This window comes from Choloepus didactylus, chromosome Y (assembly GCF_015220235.1).
Source record: "Choloepus didactylus isolate mChoDid1 chromosome Y, mChoDid1.pri, whole genome shotgun sequence".
NCBI lineage: Eukaryota > Metazoa > Chordata > Mammalia > Pilosa > Megalonychidae > Choloepus > Choloepus didactylus.
Genome location: NC_051335.1, coordinates 29,398,792 through 29,421,089, shown reverse-complemented (window position 1 = coordinate 29,421,089; position 22,298 = coordinate 29,398,792). Strand labels below are relative to the sequence as shown.

General features: G+C 40.0%; 1 protein-coding gene across 1 annotated transcript in view; it reads left to right on the top strand.

The window, feature by feature from the left end:
• The first annotated feature begins 3,599 nt into the window (after positions 1-3,599).
• Positions 3,600-22,298, top strand: part of LOC119524082 — a 70,925-nt gene continuing 52,226 nt past the window's right edge. The window contains exons 1-2 of the mRNA XM_037822743.1: positions 3,600-4,174; positions 4,814-4,859. Of these exons, the coding sequence (XP_037678671.1) occupies positions 3,600-4,174; positions 4,814-4,859 (621 nt within the window). The remainder of the gene's footprint in view (positions 4,175-4,813; positions 4,860-22,298) is intronic.

Genomic DNA, 22,298 nt, shown 5'->3' with positions numbered 1-22,298 from the left:
ACTGTAAATGCCTACTTGACCAAAAGGGGGAAAAAAGGAAATGTAACAAGCTGAGGTCACAGAGTCTGAGAAATCCCAAATAGAGTTGAGAGGCTATCCTGGAGGTTTCTCTTATGGAAGCTCCAGTAAGACATTCCAAATGGCCACAGTATTCCATGCCCTTACCAAAAGTAGTTCCCAAATACCTAAGTCACTACCTGAGATTCTATAAAAGATTCACTCACTAATTTTTATCTCTCAGAAACTTAAATCCATCAGAGTGTTCCTATGCCAGACAAGTCCTAAACCCAAGAGGCAAAAGCCTCTTTAAGAAGAACAATCAGATGCATCCCCCTTCCACATACTCCCGACACCCCTTTTCAATATGAAGAAGTTAGGGTGTTCACTGTCTAGACACCCTTGAAGATGGACAAAGAGATTGAGAGGAAGGGGTAGCAACAAAAAAGATAGGATTTAACAAACTTATCTAAATAGTGAAACTTTATATAATTATAGATTTTTTTTTCTGGATGCTGGGGTGTTGGAATGGCTGGAAGGAGGTAAATGACATGGTGGAACTGTAGCCTATAGCATCCTTTGGGATTTGCTCTATAGCTGCTCATTGAATCGTGCCTTGCAGGTCCTCACCTTTCCATATATACCTTGTGTTGCATAATTAGGAAAGAACTGAAACTGTGGAACTGTAACCCATAACAATTTTTGAATTTACCTATATAACTGCTTGTTGAGCTGTGCATCAAATGTTAACACCTTTCTGTATGTTTGTTATATTTTACAATAATGGAAATAACTGAAGTTGTGGAACTATGACCCATGAGATTCTTTGAAACTTGCTCTCTAACTACGTTTTAAATCATACTTTGAAAGTTATTACTGTTAGTATATGTTAAGGTTCACAATAAAAAAATGCATTAAAAACGAAGAATTAACACCAATCCTTCACAAACTCTTCTAAAAAAAGATGAGTGAATACTTCCCAATTTATTCTGTAATGCCAGTATTACTCTGACACCAAAACTAAACAAATACATTTCCACTACCACCACTACCACAACAAAAAACTAGAAACCAATATCCCTTATGAATATAGATGCAAAAATCCTCAATAAGTTTCTATTCAGCTGAATCTGGCAGCAGTAAAAAAGAGGATTACACACTATGACTAGGTTGTATTTATCCCAAGAATGTACAGTTGGTTCAACATATGAAAATCAAGCAATGTAATATGTCATATTAATAGAATAAAAGATAAAAAACACATATGATCATCTGAATATGTAGAAAAAGCATTTGGCAAAATCCAACACCTTTTAATGATTAAATAAAAACTCGGCAAACTAGGAAAAGGAAGGAATTTCTGCAACCTGATAAAGAATGTCTATGAGAAACCCATAGATAATATCATACTTAATGGTGAAAAACTAAAAGACTTCACCCTGAAATCAGGAACAAGAAAAGGATGTACACGCTCACCACTTCTATTCAACATTGAACTAGAGTTTCTAGCCAAGGCAAATAAGCAAGAAAAAGTTCTAAAAGGCACACAGATTAGAAAAGAAGAAGAATAACTATCTCTCTTGGAAAGTGACGTGACCTTACATATAAAAAACTAAATAATACGCATACACACAAACTATTAGACCTAACAAAAAAGTTCGACTGGGCATGACTTGTTTAAAAGTGAGGCAGAGCTGTCCCACCCTGATGTTAGGAGGATGCTCAGAGCATACCTAAACCAGTGTTATCCTATGGAAACATAATTCAAGCTATAGAGGTCATTTAAATTTCTAGTAGCCATATTTTAAAAAAGAAAAGGTAACGGGTGACATAAATTTTAATAACATATTTATTTGACCCAATGTATCTAAACCATTATAATTGCAGCATGTAATCAATTTATAAAGTTATTAATGAGATATTTTACATTCTCTCTTTTTTCTCTATGTCTTCAAAATCTCGTGTGTATTTTTACACTTACAGCACATCTTAATTTGGACACTGAATTTTCAATGGTTAAAGTGAAATTTAGTCCCACCAAATCCAAACTTTTGTTCATTTTATGTTGTGAATCCACAACAAAGGGCCATGCAATTTCTGAGTCCAGCATTGCCATTATTATTATATACATGTTAATAGAAGACATATAATCTATAAGAAACATAAATGCATTTAAAATTACATGCTGAACAATAATATAATAGTAGTTACCATTTACTAAATCCCTGCTTTCCTCATGAAAAATTCTCTTGGGTTGTTGTTTGCACATGGGGACTAGTGGGGACAGGAGTGGGAGAGACAGTGTAATTACCAAGCTCTGTGGTGCAGAAGGAGGCCTAAGCCTACTAAACTGTGGATCCATAGAAATCCTGAGTTGAGATTTTTAGCAGGTCCACAGTCACTGTAATTTTCCCTGCTCCCTTTATTTTTTCACTGAGGACAAACATACGCTTGAAAGACCTGTTTCTTTGTCCTTTGAGCACTCCCCTTTGCCATGAGTTCATGCCTTCCTTGTCTAGACAAGGGTATTCAATCTCTGAGTAGCAGATTCTGCCCAATGATAATTTTCACCCAAAGGTTTTTCTTCTTATTTAAAGGCCTTCATCAATATACTTAGTCACAAACAGGCTTTCTGAAAGTCTGAAGGCATGGACTTGCCACTAACTATTTCTGTGACTAATGGACAAGTCGCTTATAGACCCAGGTGTCTAAATCTTTAAGATAAGTGATAGGAACCAGATAAGTTATTAGGAATCATCCAGGCCTGCCATTGTACAATTCTGTCATCCTTTATGTGCAAAATCAGTTTATGGAGCTTAGAGGAGCTTCCTTCCTCAATAAAAATATTGCCTTTTCTGTCTAATATCCTGTTAACACTGTCCTCACTAAAATATCTTTTGTCCAGAGTGATAAACCTTTGAAAATGCCTGGGCACAAAGTTATCCTTTCACATTTATTTCTTAATAGGTGTGTAATACTTACTATGTACCAGACATTGTTCTAAGTATTTTACAAATATGAACTTATTTATCTTCAACACACCCCTAAAAGGGATGGGCTGTATAGTATAAACATTCTTGAGTGCTTTAAACATGGGCAGGTTTCTATATTTGCAGTCTGGTCTGGATTCATTACTAAACACCTGGAGTCCTTGGACTTTTTTAAGGGGTGCATTGGATTTCTTACACCGTGCATCTGAGCAAACCCAGCCACAAGCTCCCACTCCTGTATCCCCAGGGAGTATGGTATACTTTGCTTTCCTTGCACAAATTCATGGCAAGTAGCCCCCTAGATAATCATTTCAGCTTAAATACTTACCCCACCAGATTGCTGGATATGGAGAGTTCAGCCATGAGACGTTCTCCAAACTTTTCTCCAAGCACTCCCAGAGCTACTGTGAGGTCTTGCCCCTCCTCTCCTCCCACCCCAAAATCAGATTGCACAATCCAGCACAGCCCCTTCCTCTGGATGGTCACTCTGCCGGAGTTAGGAATCCTCAGCTAAGCTCCAAATTGGCGGCACCATTCCGCACACTGCATTCCCCCTACCAGCTCCCTTCATGTATGCCCCGCCCTCTACTTTATGGCCACACCTTAGGCCGCATGCGCGCTCAGCAAATTCCACCCACCGCAACTGGCGGTAAGGAAACAGCCAATCGTGGGCATCTCATGGAGAACATGTATGCTTTGAACCTGCAGCAGACACTTTGTAACCAGGTCCACACACCAGAAAGAGATCCCAACCCAGCCGTAGTGCCAATCTCAGGATCCAATCAGTGGATGGTCGTGAACCCCATCGCAGAGTCTCTGGAGGCTCACAACTTAATCCACACGATTCAGGAGACCTTGTACAGCTTCGATGACACCGACTACCTGGGAATCTACCAGGAGGAAATACGGTCCGAACCTGAGCAGGGAGCAGTAGCAGCAGCAGGAGAAGGTGGCCACGTTGTCGTGGGAGCTCCAGGCCCCGTGGATGATGGTAACCATGAGGGCGGCGTCGACAGCCAGGAGTCTGGGCAGCAGCAGCAGCAGGGGGAGCAGGTGCTTGCAACCACCATGGGTCCCCAGCCTGGGGCTGGGAAGCAAGGTCGCCCCCGCAAAAAGTTTACCCCAGTACAGGTGCAGGAGCTGGAGAGCGTTTTCGAACACACTCAATACCCCAGCGTGCTTGAGCGGTAAGCAGCTTGTTCTAGGAGGCGCTCAGTTCTCCACAAGGCTCAGGCTTGTTCTGAGATACCTTTGGCTTCTGAGGCAAAAGCCCTAGTGGGGGATCAAGGCCACTGGAGCCTTTCTTTTGCCCTTACGCTCCGCGTCAGTGGGGTGGGGGTGGGGGTGGGGGATGCCTTCTGGACATCAAGGTAAATATTTTTGTGCAATATTTACATGAATCAAGTCTGGAAACTTTGGTCAGTGACCTGCTTTTTGTAATAAAATTTTAATCGAACCAGAGCTGGAACTAGGGTGAGGAGAGTGAAGCACTGTTGTGCAAGTGCAGTGTCTGATCCTGCCTTTTTAAAACCTTTGACAATCTTGTTCATCATAGATTTGTTTACTTTGTTTTATTTTTTAAAAAGTGCATTAAAATTATTTATCTTGTCTACTGAGTTGTTGGCACCAACTTAGATTTGGGGAGTGAAGTTCCCTAAAACAAGCCTGGAGCTGGGTATTACAGAACAGCATACTGGGTGGGGACTGTGAGTGGGGAGTCATGAAGGAGTAGGTAAATATAAAAAGAAGCATGAAACATACATCCTTATAAACATCACTTCATTCACAACTCCCAGTATTGAACATTTGCTGTTTTCTCCCCTCAGAAAGGAGCTTGCAAGACGCCTGGACATGACGGAAGTCAGAGTGCAGGTCAGTAAATCTGACAAAAGCAATTTGGTAGGGGAGCCATTCTAAAACATGCTTCAAACTTGGACAGCTTTGTTCTGAACATTCTCAATTTGGTGTATTTTTGTTGTCTTTTCCATGTTTGGCAAATCAGTTTTGAACTTGGTGGTCTTTGTGGGTGGAAAATGGAATAAGTAAACTGCAGATTATGGAAATTGCCTATTACAGGAAGGGAACATGATTTCCTAAAGAAAAAATCAAACAAAAACAGAACGGGTTCCACTATTCCATGTACAAAATTATATACACACACTCACACACACACATATAGATATGTATATGTCCAATAAATAAAGTTCAACTCCTTCCAACACTGGTATCCTTCAGGGAACACTTCTGTGTGGAAACATGTTGGGACTCAGTCTGACCTGGGAGTATTCAAACTATTCCACAGAGGAACTAGATTATAAGAAGGTTCAATTGTACTAAATTATTTAAAATATTTAAAATTGGGCATGTGCTCTTAGTTAAATGAGTTAATTTATAAATATTTTGGTGAGGGAGTAATTTACACACAAAACATCCTATATGAGCAAGAAATGTATGTTCAGGTATGCTGAGACTGATGAGGGAGATAGTTTTAAAGTCCAAATTTATGGTTTTCCTACCTTTGTGTTTTTAAGTGTTTGGTAAAGTGGTGCACAGAGTGGCAGTTCTAAATTTTAACTTTCTGCAATATTCTGATGCATCAACTTGAAAATATGGCTGAAAGTCATATTATGGTGGGGTTGGGGGCAAGGTCTGCAAGCTTTGGAAATTTGTCTAAAAATGAAACAAACAAAAAGTACAATATTACATTAACTTCAACTGAACAAAAAAGGGTGAAAAGGTTAGAGAAGAATATGTAGTCAAAATATGCCTTGCAGATGCTACACAAATTCAACGTTATAAAACTACCTAATGCGTAAGTGAGTAGTCCCTTGAGGAATTTCTAACGTATAAGGAACTTTTTTTCCACTTTGTGGTAGAACTTGAAGAGGTAGGTTTCATGGAATTTATTTGGGGGGTGGGGCAGTGCTGGTGACTCTCAATTCAAGCTAGATTCTTATGTTAATTTGAAGTACTTTTTCTTTCCCTCAGGCAGTGATGAAAATTGATAGCTCATGGAATCAAAAGGTTACAGTCAGGTTTAACTTCAAGTTGTGAGGATGAGGCCTCTTCTTTCTCAGGCAGGCAAGGCCAATGCAGGAGAAAAAGGAAAAGAAGAACTTAAATTTTGGTGGGGTGCTTTTCCCCTTCCCTAGGTTTACATATAGTGCTCTCTCAATGAAGTTCTGAAGGGGAAAATGAGCCACAGGAAACAATGGAAAAGACAAAATGTTCTTTTCTGTTTCCAAACTCTAAAGCATGAATTTCCCCAAGAAACTTTTAATACATGCTTCCCCCACCCCCTCTTTTGCAAATATAGTAGAACTGCTTTATGAAACCAGTATTGGGAATAAGAACCTAATATCAGCCCACACTAGTTAGCTTGTTTTGGGCTTTGGTTATGTTTGAGAAGATTTAACTAATATTATATTTGAAATCCCTCTGAAATGAGCTCTGTTACACTTGCTTCTTTATATTCTTTCATTCACTTAGCAGCAGGATCCCAAATCCTAAGATAGGAAAGGAAAACTAGACATCGGGCAAGGATGGCCCTTTTATCATTTACAATTTGCAGTTTGGGAATTTTCAAAGGGATTAAACATATTGTAAACTCCCTTAACTAAGATGCTGAGAGGACAGTGAAGTCTAATTCAATAGCTTATTATTGGTTTTTTCTTCTTTTTTTTTTGCATTTTTTTATTGAGATTGTTCACATGCCATACAACTCTCTGACGATCCAAAGTGTACAATCAGTTGCCCAGGGTACCATCATACAGCTGTGCATCCATCAACACAATTATTTTTTTTTTCAATTTTTAGAACATTTTCACTACTCCAGAAAAGAAACAAAGACAAAAAAAGGAAACTCAAATCCTCCCATACCCCTAACCACCCCCTCCATTATTGATTCATAGTATTGGTATAGTACATTTGTTACTGTTGATGAAAGAATGTTAAAATACTAATAACTGTAGTATATAGTACATATGCCCCTCTATTATTAACTTCTAGTTATAGTGTCATACACTTGTTCTAGTTTGTGAGAGAGATTTCTAATATTTGTATAGTTAATCATGGACATTGTCCACCACAGATACACTGTTTTCTACATTCCCATCTTTTAACCTCCAGCTTTACTTCTGTTGACATATGTGACTCTGAGCTTACCCCTTCCACCATCTTCACACACCATTCAGTATTGTTAGTTATTCTCACAACATGCTACCATCACCTCTGTCCATTTAGCATCATTCTATATCCTGGTAACTTATATTTCATGTCTACGAGTTTACATATTATAACTAGTTCATATCAGTGAGACCCTGCAATATTTGTCCTTATGTGTCTATCTTATTTCAGTCAATAGAGTGCCCTCAAGGTTTCTTCATGAACCATTTTTTTAAGATGGTTTTGTTCACACACCATACATTCCGTCCCAAGTAAACAAATGTTGGTTTCTGTATATGGACATCTATATACAGACATCTCCATTTCTTCCACAAAGAGGGAGGAAGAGTCAAAGAAGGCAGAGAGACAAAAGAAAAAGAAAAAAGAAAGAGAGAAAAAAAACAAAACACAAAAAACATGACAGCTAGAAAGCAACAAAAGGAAAGCTAGCATTAACCTAAAGTAGAATAAGGTCAGACAACATCACCAATGACAGGAGTCCCATACCCTTCCACCACCCCACCCCCCCATATGCATTTGGCTTTGGTATTTTGCCTTTGTTATACTAAAGGAAGCTTAATACAATGTTTCTGGTAATTATAGTCTCTAGTTTGTGTTGATTGTATTTCCCCCCAATCCCTCCCTATTTTAACACATTGCAATTCTGACATTCATTTGTTCTACCTCATGTAAAAACATATTTGTACCTTTTATTACAATTGTTGAGCACCCTAGGTTTCACTAAGTTATACAGTCCCAGTCTTTATCTTTCATCTTTTGTTCTGGTGTCCCACATGGTCCTAACCTTCCTCTTTCAACCATACTCACAGTCATCTTTGTTCAGTGTACTTATGTTGCTGTGCTACTATCTCCCAAAATTGTGTTCCAAACCTCTCACTGCTGTCTTTTCCTTTCTGTCTGCAGTGCTTCCTTTAGTGTTTCCTGTAGAGCAGGTATCTTGTTCACAAACTCTGTGATTGTCTGTTTGTCTGAGAATATTTTAAGCTCTCTGTCATATTTGAAGGCCAGTTTTGCCAGATATAGGATTCTTGGTTGGTAGTTTTTCTCTTTCAGTATCTTAAATATATCACACGACTTCCTTCTTGCCTTCATGATTTCTATTGAGAAATCCACACATAGTCTTATCAAGCTTCCTTTGTATGTGATGGATCACTTTTCTCTTGCGGCTTTTAGGATTCTTTCTTTATCTTTGACATTTCATAATCTGATTATTAAGTGTCTTGGCACAGGCCTATTCAGAGCTATTCTGTTTGGTATATGTTGCGCTTCTTGGATCCGTAATTTTCTGTGTGTCATAAGAGATGGGAAATTTTCATTGATTATTTCCTCTGTTATTGCTTCTGCCCCTTCTCCCTTCTCTTTTCCTTCTGGGACACCAATGACATGTACATTCCTGCTTTTTCTTTTGTCGTTAAGTTTCTGGAGACGTTGCTCATATTTTTTCATTCTTTTCTCTATCTGTTCTTTGGTGTGCAGGCTTTCAGGTGCCTTGTTCTCCAGTTCCTGAGTGTTTTCTTCTGCCTCTTGAGATCTGCTGTTGTACATCTCCATTGTGTCTTTCATCTTTTGTGATGTGCCTTTCATTTCCATCAATTCTGCCAGTTGTTTCTTTGAACTTTTGATTTCTACCTTATATACAGTGTTTTCATTATATGCTTCATCTCTTTTGCCATATCTTCCCTAAACTTTTTGAATTAATTTAGTATTAGTTGTTTCAATTCCTGTATCTCAGTTGAAGTGTAAGTTTGTTCCTTGGACTGGGCCATAACTGTTTTTCTTAGTGTAGGTTGTAGTTTTCTGTTGTCTAGATATCTGGTTCCTTGGTTTCCCCAATCAGGTTTTCCCAGACAAGAACGGGCTCAGATCTTGGAAGGAGACAATAGTATCTGGTTTCCCTGTGTGTGTCTTAGAAGATTGATACACACATGAGTCCTCAAGTCACTGTGCTTTTCTGCCCATCAGGTGGCACCTGTCAGCCTGTAACACCAGATTATTGTAAGGAGGTGTGGCCTCTGGCTGTTTTCTCCCAGGCTCTGGGGTCTGGTTCTGAATGGAAGGTGGGTTGTAGAGCTGGGCCCCACCTCTTTCCTCTTAGGGAAGACAGACCCCTTAGGGAGAGGTTATTAGCATTTGAATGGTCTCTGCCTGTGCTGTCTCCATGCTTGTTTGAGTCAGAGCACTGGGAACTGAAAATGGCTGAGGCTTTCTCAATTGAGCCCAAAAAGGGACAGAAAGCCCCCTTCAGGGCCGGTCTTTGGCCACCCTCCGTCTCTCTAAGGTCAGTCATTACCAAAAGCTTCTGTCTGCTTGTTGGGAATTCGTATCTTGTATTCAGCAGACCACATTTGTTAATTAAAACTCCAGTTGGAGCTCAGCTGAGCTATATTCGCTTGTTCAGAGAGTGCTGCTCTCTAGCACTGGGAGGCTTCTGTAAGGGAGGGGCTCTTCACTCAGATCTGCAGTTTTTACTTATAGATTTTATCCTGTGCTCTGGGGCATTCCTCCCAATTCAGGTTGCTGTATGATGAGTGGACATCCATGTTTGTCCCCCCACAGTTATTTCAGATTATTTACTAGTTGTTTCTGGTTGTTTATTAGTTATTCCAGGGGGACAAACTAGCTTCCACTCCTCTCTATGCTGCCATCTTCTCTTTTTTTTTTTTTTTTTTTTTTTTTTTTTTTTTTTTTTTTTTTTTTTAATCATCATTTTATTGAGATACATTCACATACCACGCAGTCATACAAAACAAATTGTACTTTCGATTGTTTACAGTACCATTACATAGTTGTACATTCATCACCTAAATCAATCCCTGACACCTTCATTAGCACACACACAAAAATAACAAGAATAATAATTAGAGTGAAAAAGAGCAATTGAAGTAAAAAAGAACACTAGGTACCTTTGTCTGTTTGTTTGCTTCCCCTACTTTTCTACACATCGATCCATAAACTAGACAAAGTGGAGTTTGGTCCTTATGGCATTCCCAATCCCACTGTCACCCCTCATAAGCTACATTTTTATACAACTGTCTTCGAGATTCATGGGTTCTGGGTTGTAGTTTAATAGTGTCAGGTATCCACCACCAGCTACCCCAATTCTTTAGAACCTAAAAAAGGTTGTCTAAAGTGTGCGTAAGAGTGCCCACCAGAGTGATCTCTCGGCTCATTTTGGAATCTCTCTGCCACTGAAGCTTATTTCATTTCCTTTCACATCCCCCTTTTGGTCAAGAAGATGTTCTCCATCCCACGATGCCGGGTCTACATTCCTCCCCGGGAGTCATATTCCACGTTGCCAGGGAGATTCACTTCCCTGGGTGTCTGATCCCACGTAGGGGGGAGGGCAGTGATTTCACCTTTCAAGTTGGCTTAGCCAGAGAGAGAGGGCCACATCTGAGCAACAAAGAGGCATTCAGGAGGAGACTCTTAGGCACAAATACAGGGAGGCCTAGTCTCTCCTTTGCAGCAACCGTCTTCCCAAGGGTAAAACTTATGGTAGAGGGCTCAACCCATCAAACCACCAGTCCCCTATGTCTGTGGTCATGTTAGCAACCATGGAGGTGGGGTAGGCGAATACCCCTGCATTCTCCACAGGCTCCTCAAGGGGGCACTACATCGTTTTTTTTTTTTTTTTTTTTTTTTCCTTGTTTGTCTTTTTTCTTTTTTTTTTTTTTTTTAACTTTCCCTTCTTTTTTCAAATCAACTGTATGAAAAAAAAAGTTAAAAACAAAACAAACATACAATAAAAGAACATTTCAAAGAGACCATAGCAAGGGAGTAAGAAAAAGACAACTAACCTAAGATAACTGCTTAACTTCCAACATGTTCCTACTTTACCCCAAGAAAGTTACATACTATAGCAACATTTCAGTGAACTTGTTCCTACTACATCCATCAGAAATTAACAGACCATAGTCATTTCTGGGCATCCCCAGAACGTTAAATAGCTTATCTGTTCTTCTTGGATTATTGTTCCCCCTTCCTTAATTGCTCTCTACTGCTAGTTCCCCTACATTCTACATTATAAACCATTTGTTTTACATTTTTCAAAGTTCACATTAGTGGTAGCATATAATATTTCTCTTTTTGTGCCTGGCTTATTTCGCTCAGCATTATGTCTTCAAGGTTCATCCATGTTGTCATATGTTTCACCAGATCGTTCCTTCTTACTGCCGCGTAGTATTCCATCGTGTGTATATACCACATTTTATTTGTCCACTCATCTGTTGATGGACATTTGGGTTGTTTCCATCTCTTGGCAATTGTGAATAATGCTGCTATGAACATTGGCGTGCAGATATCTGTTCGTGTCACTGCTTTCCGATCTTCCGGGTATATCCCGAGAAGTGCAATCGCTGGATCGAATGGTAGCTCTATCTCTAGTTTTCTAAGGAACTGCCAGACTGACTTCCAGAGTGGCTGAACCATTATACAGTCCCACCAACAATGAATAAGAGTTCCAATTTCTCCACATCCCCTCCAGCATTTGTAGTTTCCTGTTTGTTTAATGGCAGCCATTCTAACCGGTGTTAGATGGTATCTCATTGTGGTCTTAATTTGCATCTCTCTAATAGCTAGTGAAGCTGAACATTTTTTCATGTGTTTCTTGGCCATTTGTATTTCCTCTTCAGAGAACTGTCTTTTCATATCTTTTGCCCATTTTATAATTGGGCTGTCTGTACTATTGTCATTGAGTTGTAGGATTTCTTTGTATATGCAAGATATCAGTCTTTTGTCAGATACATGGTTTCCAAAAATTTTTTCCCATTGAGTTGGCTGCCTCTTTACCTTTTTGAGAAATTCCTTTGAGGTGCAGAAACTTCTAAGCTTGAGGAGTTCCCATTTATCTATTTTCTCTTTTGTTGCTTGTGCTTTGGGTGTAAAGTCTAGGAAGTGGCCTCCTAATACAAGGTCTTGAAGATGTTTTCCTACATTATCTTCTAGGAGTTTAATGGTACTTTCTTTTATATTGAGATCTTTGGTCCATTTTGAGTTAATTTTTGTGTAGGGGGTGAGGTAGGGGTCCTCTTTCATTCTTTTGGATATGGATATCCAACTCTCCCAGCCCCATTTGTTGAAAAGACCATTATGGCTCAGTTCGGTGACTTTGGGGGCCTTATCAAAGATCAGTCGGCCATAGATCTGAGGGTCTATCTCTGAATTCTCAATTCGATTCCATTGATCTATATGTCTATCTTTGTGCCAGTACCATGCTGTTTTGGCAACTGTGGCTTTATAATAAGCTTCAAAGTCAGGGAGTGTAAGTCCTCCCACTTCGTTTTTCTTTTTTAGAGTGTCTTTAGCAATTCGAGGCATCTTCCCTTTCCAAATAAATTTGATAACTAGCTTTTCCAAGTCTGCAAAGTAGGTTGTTGGAATTTTGATTGGGATTGCATTGAATCTGTAGATGAGTTTGGGTAGAATTGACATCTTAATGACATTTAGCCTTCCTATCCATGAACATGGAATATTTTTCCATCTTTTAAGGTCCCCTTCTATTTCTTTTAGTAGAGTTATGTAGTTTTCTTTGTATAGGTCTTTTACATCTTTGGTTAAGTTTATTCCTAGGTACTTGATTTTTTTAGTTGCTATTGAAAATGGTATCTTTTTCTTGAGTGTCTCTTCAGTTTGTTCATTTCTAGCATATAGAAACATTACTGACTTATGTGCATTAATCTTGTATCCCGCTACTTTGCTAAATTTGTTTATTAGCTCTAGTAGGTGTATCGTTGATTTCTCAGGGTTTTCTAGATATAAGATCATATCATCTGCAAACAATGACAGTTTTACTTCTTCTTTTCCAATTTGGATGCCTTTTATTTGTTTGTCTTGCCGGATTGCCCTGGCTAGCACTTCCAGCACAATGTTGAATAACAGTGGTGACAGCGGGCATCCTTGTCTTGTTCCTGATCTTAGAGGGAAGGCTTTCAGTCTCTCACCATTGAGTACTATGCTGGCTGTGGGTTTTTCATATATGCTCTTTATCATGTTGAGGAAGTTTCCTTCAATTCCTACCTTTTGAAGTGTTTTTATCAAAAAGGGATGTTGGATTTTGTCAAATGCTTTTTCAGCATCTATTGAGATGATCAATTGATTTTTCCCTTTTGAGTTTTTAATGTGTTGTAATACATTGATTGTTTTTCTTATGTTGAACCATCCTTGCATGCCTGGAATGAACCCCACTTGGTCATGGTGTATGATTTTTTTAATGTGTCTTTGGATTCTATTTGCAAGTATTTTGTTGAGGATTTTTGCATCTATATTCATTAGGGAGATTGGCCGGTAGTTTTCCTTTTTTGTAGCATCTTTGCCTGGTTTTGGTATTAGATTGATGTTAGCTTCATAAAATGAATTAGGTAGTGTTCCATTTTTTTCAATGTTTTGAAAGAGTTTGAGTAAGATTGGTGTCAGTTCTTTCTGGAAAGTTTGGTAGAATTCCCCTGTGAAGCCATCTGGCCCTGGGCATTTATTTGTGGGAAGATTTTTGATGACTGATTGGATCTCTTTGCTTGTGATGGGTTGGTTGAGGTCTTCTATTTCTTCTCTGGTCAGTCTAGGTTGTTCATATGTTTCCAGGAAATTGTCCATTTCTTCTACATTATCCAGTTTGTTGCCATACAGTTGTTCATAATATCCTCTTATAATTTTTTTAATTTCTTCAGGATCTGCAGTTATGTCACCTTTTTCATTCATTATTTTGTTTATATGGGTCTTCTCTCTTTTTGATTTTGTCAGTCTAGCTAGGGGCTTGTCAATCTTGTTGATCTTCTCAAAGAACCAACTTTTGGTGATATTTAACCTTTCTATTGTTTTTTTGTTCTCTATGTCATTTATTTCTGCTTTAATCCTTGTTATTTCTTTTCTTGTACTTGGTTTAGGATTGGTTTGCTGTTCATTTTCTAGCTTCTTCAGTTGATCCATTAGTTCTTTGATTTTGGCTCTTTCTTCCTTTTTAATATATGCGTTTAGTGCTATAAATTTCCCCCTTAGCACTGCTTTTGCTGCATCCCATAGGTTTTGGTATGTTGTGTTCTCATTTTCATTCGTCTCTATATATTTAGCAATTTCTCTTGCTATTTCTTCTTTAACCCACTGATTATTTAGGAGTGTGTTGTTTAACCTCCAGGTATTTGTGAATTTTCTAAGTCTCTGATGGTTATTGACTTCTAATTGTATTCCATTGTGGTCAGAGAATGTGCTTTGAATAATTTCAATCTTTTTAAATTTATTGAGGCTTGTTTTATGTCCCAGCATATGATCTATTCTGGAGAAAGTTCCGTGAGCACTAGAAAAGTATGTGTATCCTGGTGATTTGGGATGTAATGTCCTGTAGATGTCTGTTAAATCTAATTCATTTATCAGATTGTTCAGGTTTTCAATTTCCTTATTGGTCTTCTGTCTGGTTGATCTATCTATAGGAGAGAGTGATGTGTTGAAGTCTCCCACTATTATTGTGGAAACGTCAATTGCTTCCTTTAGTTTTGCCAATGTTTCTCTCATGTATTTTGTGGCACCTTGATTGGGTGCATAGACATTTACGATTGTTATTTCTTCTTGCTGAATTGCCCCTTTTATTAGTATGTAGTGGCCTTTGTCTCTCAAAACATCCCTGCATTTGAAGTCTATTTTATCTGAGATTAATATTGCTACACCTGCTTTCTTTTGGCTGTAGCTTGCATGAAATATTTTTTTCCATCCTTTCACTTTCAGTTTCTTTGTGTCCCTGTGTCTAAGATGAGTCTCCTGTATGCAACATATTGATGGTTCATTTTTTTTGATCCATTCTGCGAATCTATATCTTTTAATTGGGGAGTTTAATCCATTTACATTCAACGTTAAAACCGTGAAGGCATTTCTTGAATTGGCCATCTTATCCTTTGGATTATGTTTGCCATATTTTTCCCTGTCTCTATTAATATCCTTTATTGTACCCATACCGAATCTCTTTAGTACTGAACCTTTCTTCAGGTCTCTCTGTCCTGTCTTTGTTTCTCTGTCTGTAGGGCTCCCTTTAGTATCTCCAGTAGGGCAGGTCTCTTGTTAGCAAATTCTCTCAGCATTTCTTTGTCTGTGAAAAATTTAAGCTCTCCCTCAAATTTGAAGGAGAGCTTTGCTGGGTAAAGTATTCTTGGCTGGAAATTCCTCTCACTCAGAATTTTAAATATATCGTGCCACTGCCTTCTCGCCTCCATGGTGGCTGCTGAGTAGTCACTACTTAGTCTTATGCTGTTTCCTTTGTATGTGGTGAATTGCTTTTCTCTTGCTGCTTTCAGAACTTGCTCCTTCTCTTCTGTGTTTGACAGTGTGATCAGTATATGTCTCGGAGTGGGTTTTTTTGGATTTATTCTAATTGGAGTTCGCTGAGCATTTATGATTTGTGTATTTATGTTGTTTAGAAGATTTGGGAAGTTTTCCCCAACAATTTCTTTGAATACTCTTCCTAGACCTTTACCCTTTTCTTCCCCTTCTGGGACACCAATGAGTCTTATATTCGGACGTTTTATATTATCTATCATATCCCTGAGGTCCATTTCGAGTTTTTCAATTTTTTTCCCCATTCTTTCTTTTATGCTTTCATTTTCCATTCTGTCATCTTCCAGGTCACTGATTCGTTGTTCAACTTCCTCTAGTCTTGTACTATGAGTGTCCAGAATCTTTTTAATTTGGTCAGCAGTTTCTTTAATTTCCATAAGATCATCCATTTTTTTATTTAGTCTTGCAATGTCTTCTTTATGCTCTTCTAGGGTCTTCTTGATTTCCTTCATATCCCGTACTAGGGTCTCATTGTTCGTCTTTAGTTCTTTGAGTAGCTGCTCTATGTGCTGTGACTCTTCTGGTCTTTTGATTTGGGTGCTTGGGCTTGGGTTATCCATATCGTCTGGTTTTTTCATATGCTTTATAATTTTCTGTTGTTTTTGGCCTCGTGGCATTTGCTGAACTTGATAGGGTTCTTTTAGGGTTTGTAGACCAGTTGAAGTCCTTATCTCTAATTTATCAGATCTACAGCTTCGTGGAGTACACTTTCTCTAACTAACCAGCAGGTGGCGTCCACGAGCCACCTGTCCTCCACAAGCCAGATCTCCCCTGCTTAGCCTTTTTGGTGAGTAGGGGAGTGAGTCTTGTGGGGCCCAATTGGTGTACCAAGCTTGCGTGTGTAGTTGGTGTTGCCTGCCCTGTATGTGGGGCGTGTTTCTGGGCAGTCGGGGAGGGGGTTGGCCCTAACAATCAAATCTCCCTGATGATCCTAGAGTTTTAAAGCTGCTGCAATAGTCTAATCCTTCAGTTCAGTCCTGCCACAGTTTGTCTCTGCCACTGACCCACAAGTCTTTGGTATTGGCGTATGGCTCCTGAGACTTGCAAGTGGGCCCCTCTTCCAGGCTGTGCACCCCGGGTCCTCTGTTGAGGGATGACTGTGCTATGTCACAGGTGAGTGCCGTCCCCCCAGGGCAGTTCTGGGCTGCTGGGCTGTGTTGGGAGGCTCCCAGTCTGCTCAAATGTTGGCTGAATGGGGCTCTGTTAATTCACACTGCTCCCCCTTCCCAGCTCTGGGACATTCAGCTGAGGTTGCAGGGAAGGCTAATGTCCACGCCCAGTTTTGTGGTGTGTGCCTGTTATTTGAAGCACTTCCGTCACACTGGGTTGTCTGGGGCAGCTCTGGGCTATGGGGCTGGCGATGGGCAGGAGTGTTTCCTGTCCACCAGGATGGTGGCTGTGAGCGGACACCCCCCTTTTCTTGGGAAGTTGTGTTGTTTAGTGAATTTTCTCAGCCACTGGATTATTGCCTTTTGTCTCAGAGCCCTCTTAGTTCTGCTCTTGACTTGACGTGCCCAAATTTCAATTCTTTGAAGCTTTCTGTATTGAGCTTTTTAGAGTAATTGTTTTAGAAAAAGCAAATAGGATTTAAAAAAAAAAAAAAAAAAACGGCCCTCATCAGAGATCTAATGGGTTATTGAAATGCTAATAGACAAAGCAACCAGGGCCATTATGGAAAGGTGCACAGGGCAGAGAGATCAGCTTTGCTTCGGGATTTGCATATGCGCCTCAAGGCCTGATCTCCGCCCTTCCCCTTTCTGTGTTCACCAGAACTCCAAAAATCCTCTGCTTTTATTTTGGAGTTTTTCGTGTTGTTTTTTTTCTATGCCTGTCTCCTCTCTGCTGGGCTGGCTGCTCTCAGAGTCTCTGGTGTCTGGTCTCAGTCTATCTATGGTTGGAGTTTGAATCAGTAGAATGAGTTTCCGATAAGAGCAGCCACTGCAATTCTCCCTTCTCCTTCCCGGAGCTGACAGCCCCTCCTCCCCCGGGACTGAGCCTGGCAGGGAGGGGCGCGGGTCCCCTGGCCGCAAAAACTTACAGATTTCACTGATCTCAGCAGTTCCACGTTTTCATGAGTGTTGTATGAAGTATGCCCAAAGACAGATTGCTCTGTGGTGTCCAGTCCACGCAGTTCCTGGCTTTTTACCTACTTTCCTGGAGGAGTAACTAAAACATACAGCTCACCAGTCTGCCATCTTGCCCCGCCTCCGACTTCATTTTTTAATTGATTTAGATTTGTTTGAACATCTCCAATTAGTTCTTCCTTCAGTTCATTGAATTGATTTAGCAATAATTGCTGAACTCCTATATCTCAGTTGAACTGTTAGTTTGTTCCTTTGACTGGTCCATATTTTCATGTTTCCTAGTATGCCTCATTATCTTAAGCTGCCTAGGCATCTGACTTTCTTGGTTACTTTATTCTGGAGCTTGTTTTCACTCTTTTTCCTAGGGTTTCCTTGTTGGTTGGCTTTGTTCTCTAACCTTTGGTGTTCAGTTCAGCTTATTCTAGACCTTTAACTTAGATTCTGTTTAGTTGATCAGCATTTTCTACCCCCTGTTTTTCTGTTTCTTGCCCTGTCTCTATGCAACTTTTTGTGTGAGGGTCTTCTCAGATATGCTCAACCACAGTCAGGTTTTTCCCAGTCCAGTGAGGCCCAGGTTTCAGGAAGATGGTATAGAGTTTCCTTGAGAATGAGACCTTCCTGTGAGGCCTTTAGAGTCTACGCTTCTCCAATGCTGCCCAGCAGGTGGTGCTTGCCAGCCTGCAGTTATTCCACTTGTGTAAAGAGGTGTGGAGCCTTTGGTACTACTGGTGAACCTGACCCTGTCAGGGGCATGGCTGACTGAAGGTGGTGTCTGAATTCCAGCCCCTGGTATCTGAGTTCCCAAAAGGAGGGCTACCACTGGAGCTGGGCCATGATCCCCTTTCCTTGGGAAGTTATGGTGTTTAGTGAATTTTCTCTGCTACTAGACTTATTGCTTTATCTCTCAGAGCTATTTTAGCTCTGCTCTTGCATGGGCCCAAATTGCAAGTTGTTGAGGGTTTCTGTAATGGGCTTCTTAGAATAGCTGCTTCAGAAAAGAGAAAAAGATTTAAAAAAAAAGAAAAAAGAAAAAAAAGAAGGGCCTAGTATGGACTATTTACAGGTTTTGCAGATGTAATGGGCTACTGAAATGCTAAAAGACAAGGAGTTGAGGGTGATTAAGAAACAGTCGAGAGAGCAGAGAAACCAGCTTTTCAGGCAAGGGCCCCTGCCCCCTGGATTTGCATACATGCCTGTTTCTGTTTGAGACTGGAGGGCCCTTCTCCATATTGTGTTCACCCAGACTCCAAAAAGTCTCTGTTTTTATTTTATTATTATTATTATTGCTATTATTATTATTTGCTGTTCTTGCTAGCCCTGTCTCCTCTACACTAGGCTGACTGCTCACAGATTCTCTGGTATCTGGTCTCAGTTTATCTATGATTATAGTTTTTGTTCAGCAGTCTGAGTTTGTTAATCAGTGGTGCAACTGCAGTTCTCCCTCTTGGTTCCCAGCCCTGATGGGCCCTCCTCCCACAGGACTGTGCCTGAAAGGGAGGGGCATGGGCCCCCTGGCATCAAGAGCTTAGATATTTCACTGATCTCTGTTGTTCCATATGTTTGTGAGTGTTGTATGAAATATTTCCAACCTCAAATTCCTCTGTGGTGTCTGGTCCGTGCAGTTCCTGGCTTTCTACCAACTGCGCCAGAGGAGTAACTAAAACCCATACTTCACCACTCTGCCCTCCTTCATATTTGAAAGACAGTTTTGCCAGATATAGGATTCTTGGTTGGTGGTTTTTCTCTTTCAGTATCTTAGATATATCACCCCACTTTCTTCTTGTCTCCGTGGTTTCTATTGAGAAATCCACACATAGTCTTATCAAGCTTCCTTTGCAGGTGATGGATTGCTTTTCTCTTGCCGCTTTCAGGATTCTCTCTTTTTCTTTGATGTTTCATAATCTGATTATTAAGTGTCTTGGCATAGGCCTATTCAAATCTATTCTGTTTGGGGTACATTGTGCTTCTTGGATCCATAATTTTATGTCTTTCATAAAAGATGGGAAATTTTCATTGATTATTTCCTCTATTATTGCTTCTACCCCTTTTCCCTTCTCTTTTCCTTCTGGGAAACCAATGACATGTACATTCCTGCATTTCTTTTTGTCATTAAGTTCCCCAAGATGTTGCTCATATTTTTCCATTCTTTATCTATTCTTTTGTGTATAGGCTTTCAAGTGTCTTGATCTCCAGTTTCTGAGTGTTTTCTTCTGCCTCTTGAGATCTGCTGTTGTATGTCTCCATTGTGTCTTTCATCTCTTTTGCTGTGCCTTTCATTTCCATAGATTCTGCCAGTTGTTTTTTTTGAACTTGAGATTTCTACCTTATGTATGCCCAATGTTTTCATTATATGCATCATCTCTTTTGCCATATCTTCCCTAAACTTTTTGAATTGATTTAGTATTAGTTGTTTAAATTCCTGTATCTTAATTGAAGAGTAAGTTTGTTCCTTTGACCTGGCCATAACTTTGTTTTTCTTAGTGTAGGTTGTAGTTTTCTGTTGTCTAAGCATCTGGTTTCCTTGGTGTTCTAGTTTGCTAATACTGCCAGAATGAAAACCACTAGAAATGGATTGGCTTTTGTAAAGGGGGTTTATTTGGTTACAAAGTTACAGTCTTAGGCCATAAAGTGTGCAAGGTAAGTCATCAACAATCAGATACCTTCACTGGAGGATGGCCAATGGTGTCCAGAAAACCTCTGTTAGCTGGGAAGGCATGTGGCTGGTGTCTGTGCCACAGTTCTGGTTTCAAAATGGCTTTCTCCCAGGATGTTCTTCTCTAGGCTTCAGCTTCTCTCCAAAATGTCACTCTCAGCTGATCTTGGGGTATTTGTCCTCTCTTAGCTTCTCTGGAGCAAAAGTCTGCTTTCAAAGGCTATTTCCAAAATGTCTCTGTAAGCTGAAGCTCCTCTCTCAGCTCCTTTGCATTCTTCAGTGTCCCTCTTGGCTGTAGCAAGCTCCCTCCTTCTGTCAGAGCTTATATAGTGCTCCAGTGAACTAATTCAGACCCAACCTGAATGGGTGGGGTCACACCTCCACGGAAATTATCCAATCAAGGTCCTGTCCACAGTTGATTGAGTCACATCTCCATGGAAACATGCAGTAGAACTACAATCTAATCAACACTAGTAGGTCTGCACACACAAGATTGCATCAAAGGTAATGGCATCTAAGGAGACATAATACATTCAACCTGGCACACTTGGTTACCCCAATCAGGTTTCCCCAGACCAGAATTGTCTCAGGTCTCCGAAGGATGCAACAGTATCCAGTTTCCCAGAGGGTGTCTTCAAAGATTGATACACCCTGTGAGGCCTCAAGTCTCTGTGCTTTTCTGCCAAGCAGATGGTGCCTGTCAGCCTGTACCTTCTGACTGGTGTAAGGAAGTGTGGCCCATGGCTCTTTTTCCCCAGGCTCTGGGGTCTGGTTCTGAATGGAAGGCAGGTAGTAGAGCTTGGCACCACCTTTTTCCTCTCAGGGAAGATAACCCCCCTAGGGAGAGGTCATTAGCATTTGAACATTCTCTCTGCCTGTGCTATCTCCAACCTTGTCTGGGTCAGAGTGCTGGGAACTCTGTGCCACCCTCCAAGGTCAGTCATCACCAAAAGCCTCTGCCTGCTTGTTGGGGATTTGTAGCTTGTATTGAGCTGTCCATGTTTGTTAATTACAACCCCAGTTGGAGCTCAGCTAAGCTATATTTGCTTGCTCAGAGAGTGCTGCTCTCTAGCACTGCAAGGCTTTGCAGTTCAGGCCATGGGGGTAGGGGGCTCCCAGCTTGGAGCCACAGTTTTTACTTACAGATTTTATGCAGCAATCTCAGGCATTCCTGCTAATGCTTGTTGGTGTATGACGAGTGAACAGTCACTTTTGTCCCCTGCAGTTATTCCAGATTGTTTAGTAGTTGTTCTTCGTTGTTTATTAGTTGTTCCAGGGGGACAAACTAGCTTCCACACCTCTCTATGCCACCATCTTCTACTTGGCCACCTCTTCCTTCTCTTTTAATGTAGATGTTTAGGGCTATAAATTTCCATTTCAGCACTGCCTTCACTATATCCCATAAGTTTTAATATGTTATGTTCTTGTTTTCATCCATCTTGTGATATTTACTGATTTCTCTTGCGATTTCTTCTTTGACCACTGATTGTTTGAGTGTGCTGTTTAACTTCCATATATTTGTGAATTTTTCAATTCTCTGCCTATTATTGATTTTCAGCTTCATTTTACTATACTCAGAGAAAGTGCTTTTTATGATTTTGATCTTTTTAAATTTATTGAGACTTCTTTTGTGACACAACATGTGGTCTATCCTGGAGAATGATCCACGAGCACTTGAGAAGAATACATATGCTGCTGTTTGGGGGTGCAATGTTCTCTGTATATCTGTTAGGTCTAGTTCATTTCTCATATTATTCAAGTTCTAAGTTTCCTTATTGATCTTCTGTCTAGGTGTTCTATTTATTGATGAGAGTGGGGTATTGAAGTCACCTACTATTATTATAGAGATGTCTATTTCTCTGTTCATTTTTGCCAGTGTTTGTCTCATGGATTTCAGGGCACAATGGCTAGGTACATAAGTGTTTATGATTGTTATTTCTTCTTGGTGGATTGCCCCTTTTATTAATATACAGTGTCCCTCTTTGTCTCTTAGAACAGTTTTGCACTTAAAGTCTATTTTGTGTGATATTATTAAAGCTACCCCAGCTCTTTTTGTTGTTGTTGTTGTTACTATTT